General features: G+C 41.0%; 1 protein-coding gene across 2 annotated transcripts; it reads left to right on the top strand.

Moving 5' to 3' along the window:
• Positions 1-3,711: 3,711 nt before the first annotated feature.
• On the top strand, positions 3,712-10,537 carry LOC5509421 (E3 ubiquitin-protein ligase MARCHF8). Of its 2 annotated transcripts, XM_001629883.3 has the most exons (4): positions 3,712-4,008; positions 6,419-6,721; positions 8,532-8,901; positions 9,973-10,537. In XM_001629883.3, exons 1-3 carry the CDS (start codon positions 3,895-3,897, stop codon positions 8,850-8,852), a joined length of 738 nt encoding a protein of 245 aa, XP_001629933.3. In that variant the 5' UTR covers positions 3,712-3,894; the 3' UTR covers positions 8,853-8,901; positions 9,973-10,537. The 2 variants fall into 2 exon arrangements, with proteins under 2 accessions (XP_001629933.3, XP_032234266.2); XM_032378375.2 differs by lacking the exon at positions 9,973-10,537 and having other exon boundaries at positions 8,532-9,862.
• Positions 10,538-11,488: the final 951 nt, after the last annotated feature.

Genomic DNA, 11,488 nt, shown 5'->3' with positions numbered 1-11,488 from the left:
ACCTTTCGTCAATTAACCTATAGGTCGAATAAGTGAAACTTGTTGTGCTCACTAGGCTCGTTATTGCGTAGTCAATTAGTAGGAGCATCTATTGTGTATGTAGTATTAGGCTCGGTTAGCCTAACTCTTTGATGCACTTTTCAAGAGCAGTCGAGCTCTATTAACCACGAGTTCTTTTGGTACCGTTACATATACATGACTTTGGCTTTATTCTATGGTGTTATATTAGCTTGCAGTCTCCCAGCATACTTAGCGCAGAGTTGTTGCGGGCACGAGATAGTTATTTCCCACCTGAACGGCAACACGAACGGCATCAAAAACGGCGCGCGCTCTGACGAATTGTTGAAAAAACGGCGTTGACGTCCGTGACCTCGCGCGTAGAACGTAAAAATAGGGAAAATGCCGTTCTAGATTTCCTGTCACGGACGTCAACGCCGTTTTTCAGCAATTCGTGACCGCGCGCGCCGTTTTTGATGCCGTTCGTGTTGACTTGCTTAAGCTCTCTATTGCCGCGCACGCAAGCACGTGGTTACTGAGCCCGCAGGATGTTAAGCCTTTCTCGAGCGGGGTGCGTCGCGCAGGGTTATTACTGCCAATACGGGATGGTAAGGTTCGCCCTTCTCCCAGGATTCATCGCGCAGGGTTGTTACTGCGCATGCGACTTGGTCCGGTCCGGTCTTCTAGTTGGTCCGGTCTACTACTCGCTGCACAGTTGATTAAACACCCCGATCAACACCTGGTGGCATATGTACTGGATGGTATACGCCATGGGTTTAGAGTAGGATTTGACGGGTCTTCAGCACTCCAGTCGAGCAAAGAGAATAAGCAATCTGCACAGGAGCACCCTTCGGTGGTCGACGATTATCTGGCGAATGAGGTATCGCTAGGTAGAGTGGCTGGGCCGTTTGCATACCCTCCATTCCCAAACCTACACATCAGCAAATTTGGGGTGATCCCTAAGAGCGGGCAGCCCGGGAAATGGCGTTTGATTGTCGACCTATCACCGCCTGAGGGCGCTAATGTGAATGACGGGATTGATCCCGAACAGTTTACCTTGAACTACATACTAGTCGACGATATCATTCGCATGGTAAACAAATTCGGCCCGGGGGCTTTAATCGCAAAATTCGACGTCATGTCGGCGTACCGAAACGTCTCAGTCCACCCCTCCGATCGTTATCTTTTGGGTATGAGATGGCGCGCACATTATTATGTTGATCTTGCATTGCCGTTCGGCCTCCGCTCCGCCCCATACATCTTCAATAAAGTAGCCTCTATGGTGGAGTGGATTCTGGTAAACAATCACCAAGTGTCGGACATAATGCACTACCTTGACGATTTTATTTTGGCGGGCCCACCCGACTCTCTGCGGTGTGCGCGAGATCTGTCAGTGGCGCTACAGGTCTGCACCCGGGCAAGTGTGATGGCCCCTCCTCGACACCTACCGTTCTAGGTATGGAACTAGATTCAGTCAACCGCGTAGCCCGGTTACCAGCAGACTAAGCGAATCTATGCGCACTCATCAATAAGTGGTCTTGCCTAGATTGGTGCACTAGGCACGATTTAGAATTTTAATCGGCCACCTTCATCACGCTGCTAAAGTAGTGTGGTCTGGCCGGGCGTTTATCCGGCGCTTGATCGATCAACTCCGATGCTTCAGACATGACAGACACCCAATTCGCATTAACAATGAAACCTGGCGTGGTGGCAACAGTTCTTGGAATCTTGGAACGGTGTCAGCTTCTGGCTTTATCCTGGTTTAGAAACGACTCCTACAGTTATCGTCACCTCTGACGCAGCAGGCGCCTTTGGCTATGGAGCTTATTGTGGGTCGGAGTGGTTTAATGGGCTCTGGTTCGCCTCTCAGACCTCGCAGTCAATAGCTTACAAGAAGCTCTTCCCGATTATTATAGCAGAGCATGTATGGGGAAACAGATGGGGAAGGGGCATGTCCTTTTCAGGTCCGACAATGAAGCCATGGTTCATATCGTTAACTCTAGGACCACCAAGGTTTCGTGCATCATGAAATTGCTGCGTAGGCTACTCATGTGGGCTGCGAGATGTGTTTTTCTTTCGCTGCAGCCCATGTTCCAGGGATTGAAAATTCCCTATCCCGTTTCAATTGGCAGGAGTTTCTGCGCTTGGCGCTTTGGGCTCGTCCATCCCCTACTCCCATCCCGGCGTGGCTTCTGACAGATATCTCTCACACTTAGAAACAAGGTGCTGGCGGTTCATCTCCGAGGGACTTGCCCTGTCAACTCGTAAGTCGTATGCTACAGGTCAGCGGAAGTTTGTCAACTTTTGCGCGCAATTGGGAAAGCTCAACCCCTTGACCGGGTCTCCATTCCCGACAGATGAGTGGACGCTTTGCTTGTTTGCGTCCTTTCTTGCGGACTTTGTTCAGCCGTCGTCAATCAAGGTTTACTTGTCTGGAGTTCGTGCTATGCACATTGAACAGGGTTTCCAGGACCCTCTTGCGGGCTGTTTACGACTCAAGAGAGTATTGAGGGGCATCAAAGTGTTCGCGGTGTGAATCCCTCGTTCCGGTTACCGATTACCGATAAGGTAATGTATATTATCCACCGCCACCTGGACCTCGGGCTTCCAGACCACCTAATGTTTTGGGCTGCATGCTGCCTCGCCTACTTTGGCTTTCTGAGAGCATCTGAGTTTACGGTAGAGTCGTTGAACAGCTTCTCGTCACAGCGACACTTGCAGCCTCAGGACATTACCTTCGATTCCATGTCGGCTCCCAAGTACATACGTGTCAACATCAAGGCCTCTAAGACTGACCCCTTTCGCAAAGGCACCTTCATCTATATTGGTAAAGCCAGTCCTACCCTGTGTGCGGTTGAGGTCGTCCTAGCTTACTTGCACTTGAGAGGAGGTACACCGGGCCCTCTCTTTTTGTTGCAGTCGGGTCAGGCAGTCGGGTCAGCCCTTGTCTCGGCCAATCCTGACGTCTTGGTTACGACAGATTATGCGAGCAGCAGGTTTCGCCGGTGATTACTCCAGCCACAGCTTCCGTATTGGTGCCTCCACCGTGGCGGCTAGAAATGGGCTCTCAGATCATCTGATCCAATCTCTTGGCCGTTGGTCTAGTGACGCGTATAAGGGCTACATCCGTACCCCGGTAGAGGCGTTAGCAGCCGCTTCTGCTAGTTTGGTTTAATAAAAGATACCTCCTGTTCATTCTGTGGTTGGTGCTTGGTTTTGTTGGGGTCAGGAGGTCCCATGGTAGCCGAGCCACAGTCCCTCCTTTTCAAGCACCTGGTTGGCGGGGAGCTGTGGTCCCGTTGCCATGGTTCCCTGGGTAGCGCTTGGTCGGGCTACCAGTACGCGCTCCGATACCTAACCCCAACTTATCTGACGATGAGTTTAATTGAGTGAAATCCCAGGCTGAAAGTTCTTGTGAAAAAGGTTCTTTAAAAAAACGTAAATATGGTATACAGTATCAATATTCTTCTTAACAGTCCGAAAATATTTTTTATAACATTTTTCTGCCCATGTCTTGTGCCTAAGCCCACTGTATCTTTTTGTAGTTTTAATTCCTATAAAATGCTTTTTTACTTTTCTGACTCCAGGGGGTTATTTTTGTGTGTGTGTTATTTTTGAGGCTAAATTGTTTTTTCTGATGGTGCGATTTTTGCGCATTTTCCAAGGAGGTCCCTGACCGACCAATCAGCTATCGTTCTTGCATGACGTCATATCTCTGGCAGCTTGATCCATCGGTCGCCATCTTTGTCTTTTGGAAACGAAAGCGAAGTAAGTTCTGCGAATTCGACCGCCAAGTTCCTGCTTCGTGAATGCTTAAGCCCACTGGTTCGGGCTATAATTGAATCCTCGCTAACCATGCTACCAGTCAGATAGTTAAGTATATTTTTCCAGCCTTGAATGTCTCCCGTTTTCGCAAGCTCGCGCGCTGTGAACCAGGCGGACACAATGCCCGTTCAACAAATTGTCGTCAACCCTACTTCGCCACAGCAGAACAACAATAAAGATCGCAAGGTATGGATTTATCACTTCAATATTAAAATACTTATCCGAATCGCTACTATCGGGACACTGAACTGATAGTTTTTCAAAGCCGTCTCTCCTTGCCCGAAAGAAAATAAAGCAGGGTTTGTTTACCAAATCTACTACTTTAAAAACTGCTTTCTGCACGCATTCACTATTCCGATGGAATTTATATTCGAACTAAAATCTTAAATTACAAGATATATGCTTCAATCCTGAACCAACTAAGCTCTAGTTGTGGCTTCTCTCCTTTTGGTGGGATTATAAGGGGGTCGATTTAATAGTTCTTTCGAACACCCCGAAGCGATAAAAATACCTGACCCTTGGTTGATGCGAATTAACAGAAATTACAGTGAAAAAGAGTTTTCCGTGAGGATTTGAACGTGATATGGCGGCTTTCCCTCCCGGAAACACTCGCATTTACTGTGAAATCTTAATTTATTTCCATCAAAGAGCTTGTTATTCTCAATGTCGATTTTGAATAGCTATGATAAGTTATAACAAAGCTATTGTGCAAAAATATTTCAGTATTCGAGTGGCTTGCTTGTTGGGACTTATAAGTAATGACTACATAAAAAAGAACACAATATGTCTGGAATTTTATTTCCGGTAAAATTATGTCTTTTTTGTTGTTTTCTTCAGTTAAGGAACTTCTGTTATCTTTTGTTTATCTGAAATATGGACAAATATGGTCACCCTCTGTGTTTGTTTACGTCTGACTTTGTCAGAACGTGATCAGTCGATGAATCTAGTCAAGCTATTAACATTTTTATTCTTTAAAACTATTAGGATTATCCAAGCTAAAAAATTTTTGTTACACTTTCTTTGAGGGGAATATGATCCTTTAACAGTAAAACATTCTATTACTATAAGATTATAAATGCAAAGTCTAAATTTCCATTGTGATAAATCTTGTATAACTTCGAACCATTTTATCTGATGGCAAATATGATATCTGTTTATGACAACCTATATCTGAAGTGAATTCATTTAAAGTTTAGACAATAACATAAAAAAACTCCTTTAATTGTTACAGATATGTCACTAAAAGTCACTTAATGTCAATACTCTGTTTTTTGTATTCATGGGTTTTGTATTCATTGAAGTTCTTCTTTATTGAATTCAAGTTTATTCAGAGTGAATATTCATTCAAAAATGTTGGATGACATTTAAACATTGATAGTGTGACTAATTTCTTTTCCTAATATTAACTATTTTTATAGCTGTAGTTGTTATGGAAATAATTAAATTGATGTACACCTTTTTTTTCAATAACTCAAGGTTGACTTTTGTACGCCAACATTCCATCTTATGCATCACCACTCTCCTATATTAATAATAGTCATGTGTGTAAAATTATATGTTTGATACTTGATGTGTCTCTACTCTTATTCTAATTCCCTCTTAGCCTTGTTAACAATTAATTGATTCCCATCAGACCTCCCATAGAGCAGTTTTTATAATTAATCTTCCATTACACCTGCTATAAACAGTTTGGAAAGAGCACCATATGATAAATACTGGTAACAATAAACAACCATTAAAAGTATGCGTTATTATACTAGCAAGTTGTTATGTATCTAGACGGTTTAGACGACTGCTGAACAAGCTATCAAATTTATGAAACACATCCTGTCTGCATGCCTGTCTGATTTAAAGCCATATTTGCTTAATTAGTGTAGATAATTGTTTCCTACTAGGTATGTTGCAGAAAGCTTTGACGTTTGCATTCATGTTCCTGTTTATTGCACAGGGATAAAAAAAATTAAAAAGATAAGCTAAATGGAATTTGTGAAAAAAACTTATGTTTGGTACCATTAGCTAAATATATATACTTCGGAGCCCCTCCTCTAATGAAGATTCTGGGAAACAAATAATGTCAAAGCACTTATGTTCACCACAAAGTTTTAAGTTGGGCTTTCAGACCATTAACTTTACAGAGTCTGTTAACCAACAATGATAAATATGGCCTTAGGGTTCTTGAATTTTTAATTTTTTATCTTGATGAAATCATAAAAATGATGCATTGTTGAAACTACAGTCGATAACTTAAACTCTGATAACTCGGACTCACGGATGCCATACAGTAACTTGACTCGTTACAGTAACAGACTTGATTTGTGCAGTTCCCTGGGGGCTATTTGGGATAAATTAAAAGTCACCCACCATTATGTCATCATAGCAAAATACAAAGTGTGAGGGAGCATCTATTTCCATCGGGTGATTTGCTAAAGCTACTGCAATGTTTTCTATTGAATTTGGTAGATGAAGTACAAAGCTGAAAAGGACTCTTTGAGGATAACACAAACTCAATGCTTAGATGACCTGTTCCTTGTTTTCTTGTGAGTTGTTTGGGTACGGTCAGCATTCCAGCTTTACATTCACTTAACCTTTTATTTAGGGTTCAAAGCCTAAAAGCCCTGACATCCAGTCCATAGATGCAGGCTCAGAAGTACCCAAGTCAGCCAAGAAGCAAAGTGTATCTTGTGTGTCTGTGGCTTCTTCATGTCTTGAGATCTGCCGCATCTGTCATTGTGAGGCAGAGCCCGACCAGCCCCTCATATCCCCCTGCCATTGCTCAGGATCTCTTCAATATGTGCACCAGACTTGTTTACAAAGATGGATAAAAAGCTCAGACACAAAGAAATGCGAACTGTGCAACTATGAGTTCATCATGGAGGCAAAAATGAAGCCTTTCCGGAAGGTACAGTAATGTTTTATTTTCTTATAGCTTTGCCATCAGCAATGAATACTGGAAATATCAAAAAAGGTGGGGAAATAAATTTACACAGCAGTGTTCTGGGAAGCACATAGAGCAAAAATTTTGGAGTTACTGTTAGTACTGTTAGAAATAAAGAACTGGTGAGATGAGCAAGTCTAAGATATGTTGTTGTACAGTACAGAATGAAAGTGCGTGGATTCTGAGCCCATTCAGTTAGGCCACGCACCTCAGTGGGTTCCATACACCAAAATCCACGAATTAGTTTTGCTCATTAAATGACTGAATGTACATTATTGCTGTATGATGATATGAATTCAAAACAACACAGGAAAACAATCGTCTGACGAAGCTATTTAGAAGTTCCCATTGAACAAATATTTCATGGTTTTATTGACTTGATGTTGGCACCTTGTTTACTGTATGTATGTATGTTGAGAATTACTGCATGTGAAACTAAATCATGCAATTAACTAAGGGTCCGTTTTTTTACTTGAGATTCCGGAATTAGAATGATTAGAATAGAAAAAGGGTGCTCTTGTTTATCCCACGATCCTACTTTGGAATGGAATGAAGGCCATTTTACCCATTCTGCTATCTGTAGCAGAATGACTCTAGTGCCATTCTCAACATTCTCTACCAACCATTCCCCTCCCAGAATGATAGTGAAAAAAATGCGCCCTTAGACTTATATGTATGTACAGTATATGTAGTCCACAAGCATGGACTTTTTCTACTGTAACCTGTAAAACTTCAGACACAGGGAATTTATGTAGGGATTGTTTGTTGCAACCAGTCATGCATGAACAGGGTTTCAGTATCCACATTGTTGTATCAGAATACTCAGTAGACAATAAAAATTCTGCAATATTTTTTAGGGGGGTGTGAGGTCATGGTTTTACTGGTCATGCTATAAGGCTGTTCTGATAACATACAACATAGAAGTCTGAATGGCATCATGGCCTAAAAACCAACCTGATAAAAGATTAGAGCATAAAAGAAAAACAATAAATACAAAAAGCCCAAATAAGTTGTATTCGTGAACCCACAGAATGAATGAAATACACCAACAACTTATGTTCGACTCATCTTCATGCCCTAAATTTGGCCCTAAATTCCAGTTTTTGGTGTATTGAAGAAAAACAATAGGTATTGATAATAATGTTACAGTATTCTATTTGTGTTTAGTGTGGTTCATAAAACATAAAACTCGAATTTTCTGCTCATTCTACTATAATAAACAACATTTTAACACAATTTAGACTGGGCTATTTTAGCAATCTGTGACTAGGGGGGGGGGATAGGTGGGTGGGAGAGATACCAAACTGCGTCTATAATAAACAACCATTTTAACACAATTCAGACTGGGCTATTTTAGCAATCTGTGACTGGGGGGGGGATGGGTGGGAGAGATACCAAACTGCATCTATAATAAACAACATTTTAACACAATTCAGACTGGGCTATTTTAGCAATCTGTGGCTGGGGGGGGGGGGGGATGGGTGGGAGAGATACCAAACTGTGTCTTTGTATTTCTGAAACCATTTGTGCTAAGCCAATGCAACTTACAGACAGCAATAATCAGCATGCAAGGAGGAATTGTCATGCCTTATTAATGAAGTCACACAATTTCTTCTCAACTTTTGAAAAACATTGCTTGTGCTTATTTGAGCAACATTTTAAAAAACATGTTTCTCTGATGCTGCATTAAGTTTTATGCAATATAAAGAAGTACGTTATAAAAATTTTGTGTATATATTATGATACAATCTAACAAGGATGGTTTGTTTTTCAGTGGCAAGCTCTTGATATGACTCGCAGCGAGAGGCGTAAGATCATGTGTTCCGTATCGTTCCATATCATTGCCATTACCTGTGTTGTCTGGTCTTTATGGGTGCTTATTGAGCGCACTGCTCAAGAAATCCGATCAGGAGAACTGGATTGGCCATTTTGGACAAAGCTAGTGGTTGTAGCTATTGGATTCACCGGTGGACTTGTCTTCATGTATGTACAATGCAAGGTGTATGTACAATTGTGGAAACGTTTGCGGGCATATAATCGTATCATCATGGTGCAAGATGTCCCCCCTGCTCAAGAGACAGCAGAATTTGTGTGAGAATCGGTGATTTGAATAGATATAATGCTGAAATGAGGCTGCACCGTGAAAAGCTATTGATTCACCCATTTCTCATGTGGCATTCTGTAAGTAGGGACAGAATCGGGCTGCTATTCTTGTAAATGCTAGTTTTAGCACCTACAATCGTGCCCCTTTCTAAACCCCGCCCACTACAACAAATGTGACATCAAAACCTACGACTTCTGCTCCTGTTATTTTATTAGTATTACACCTTACCAATTGCTTATCTTCTCGTTTATGAATATGTGTCATATGTGCATGGGCTTGTTGTGTGTTAAAAGAATGTGGATATGGTAAGAAAGTTGTAGAATACAGAAGGTGGCAGGAAAACTGGAAATAAGGGGAATATAATTATAAGACATCAGGACAAGGTTAAGTGCCTTGAAGACTGACTGTGCATAATGTGGGTATGCAATTACATAAACAAATCAAATAGACAATAGTTCAGTGGCTACATTAATGATTAATTTTTATAGAACTGTTCTCTGTTGAATTAGCAACCCTCCTTTGCAACTCTAAAAATGCTAAAACAAGCATTTACTGCATGCAATATTTGGCATTTCTCTGGTCTTTCCTAAAGACACAATACCTTCTCATTGCTCAAGTGCAAAACATATGTGAGGACTGACCAATTTGGTAATATCATCTGAGTTGCAAGTCTACCTCAAAGGAATCTGTAAAAAGACTTCATGGCATTCATTGCTAGCAAGACGATTGCTTGTCTTAGCTAGCAGGTGTCATTGTGGTTATTATTATCAGAAGGTGTGACCAGCCATTAGCATTACAAGGTGGGCCAGGCTCATTCTAAAATTAGTTTATTATTAATCCCTACCTGAGAAATAAAAAAAAAACATCAGCTGTTGTTATCAAATCTACAGTTTTCCAATGGCTTTTCAGCTAAAAGATGAAAGCTGTTGGATAAGTATGCGAGTATGGCTATAAAAGTGGCATTGTCAGCGTTTTACTTCCGGAGGACCGATTGGAACCTAGAAACAAAAAAATCTATTGAAATCCGCACTATTTAACAGACCATCGGTTCTAAAATATCAGTCACATCCTCCAAGAAACTACCAGTATACAAACTGCTTTTACAATTTGTAAATATTTTTCATGTTTTCCGTTAAAAACCATCGGAGATTGTTACGTAATTGACTGGAAGTACGCACTGCTGTGTCATGTTCAATAAAAACCCATCATTTACATTTCTAAGCTGTAGCAGTTGACATTGTGTGCTCTCCTACTAACTGAGCCATATAGAAAGTATTTTCTGTGTGATTTTTACAACATTGTTCAAATTGTAAATATATTACATACATTTCACATTTCTCCTAAATGTACACTATCTGTCTTGGAGGGGGGAGGGGTTGTGTTCACAAAGACAAATTTTATTTCCTTAGTTTAGGGGTAATGCATGACTATAACGAGTGATGTGCATGCAGTGGGATGCCTTAAGCCAGTCCATTTTAGAGTAGTTTAATTGCATTTTAATGTTCTAAGGTTACATTGAAATGCAGTTAATTCACAAATACTTCTAAAAAAATTGTAGATTAAATTTGAAACAGCAGCTTGCATTTAGATTGTGCCTATGTGATTTAGATTATGTTTCAGGTTGCAATAACATATATTTTCTTAAGTTAGAAAAATTAAACAGATTAATAAGTAGAGTTTTGTAACAAGATTTATTGTGACAAGAGCTTGTGATAGATACCCGGGAGGAGGGGGGGGGGGGGTTCTTCAAGGTAAGGCTCGTCGGAAATTTCGAAAAATGCCCCTTAAAAAATACCTGCTCGACCAAAAATTGCTATCCTAAACAATACCTCAGGAGCCTTAAAAATACAATTTCTAAGAGGGAAGCCTATTTTTTTGCTCGGATACCCCCTAAAAATACCTGAGTCCCGATTTTGACCCTAGAAAATACGACAAGCATCCCTATCAAGTCGACATTGGAAGAACCCCCCCCCCCCCCCCCCCCCCCCCGGGGATAGATATCTCTTATTTGGTCATTGATAGAATTGTGTGTCTTGATAAAGGAAGAATTGTTCTAATGGTTTCTTGTTGTTTGGTCGTTTTAGGCCAATTGTATATAGACAATAAATGTTCTGTAATTACTTGGAAATGTGAGTTGCGCAAAATCATGTCATGACAAAATAAAGACTTGTGAAAAATAAGTGCTGTACCTAACGTTATGTTTTATGTATCGATACTTTTTTTTTTAAATATTGCATTATCCCACCCAGCATGCCTCAGGGCCGTGGCATGGCGTGGCAAGTCCCCCCTCCCCCAATATTCTCAAAATTTTAAGGAAATGACTTGTAGGGGCATGGCCGTGCCCCCGACATTTTCATGTTTCTGTATCTTACCCCCCTCCCCCGTATTCCGAGGCCTGCTCTCTGTGCCTGCATAATTTATGTAGGCATTTTAATTTACCATTTTTTTATTAGTCGCTTGTATTGACTTGAAAACCTCTTGCTCGAGAGTTTTGCGTAAAGCTACATAATTAATTTAAAGAAAACGTGTGAACAATAATACAAGTTGTGAAAGCATTAAATTAGCTCTTACTAAGTAAAACAAACACAAACAATACCTTTTGCGGCTTCTAAGCTCGAAAGTGTTCA

The sequence above is a fragment of the Nematostella vectensis genome, chromosome 10, assembly GCF_932526225.1.
Source record: "Nematostella vectensis chromosome 10, jaNemVect1.1, whole genome shotgun sequence".
NCBI classification, from domain to species: Eukaryota; Metazoa; Cnidaria; class Anthozoa; order Actiniaria; family Edwardsiidae; genus Nematostella; species Nematostella vectensis.
The sequence above is the reverse complement of the archived record's forward strand: the minus strand, read 5'-3'. Positions and strand labels throughout refer to the sequence as shown.

Excerpts from the sequence above, each read along its gene's own strand:
- LOC5509421 (XM_001629883.3), top strand. The coding sequence starts at position 3,895 with ATGTCTCCCGTTTTCGCAAGCTCGCGCGCTGTGAACCAGGCGGACACA. Across the intron at positions 4,009-6,418 it reads ACAACAATAAAGATCGCAAG|GGTTCAAAGCCTAAAAGCCC; the intron begins GTATGGATTTAT and ends CCTTTTATTTAG. Across the intron at positions 6,722-8,531 it reads AAATGAAGCCTTTCCGGAAG|TGGCAAGCTCTTGATATGAC; the intron begins GTACAGTAATGT and ends TTTGTTTTTCAG.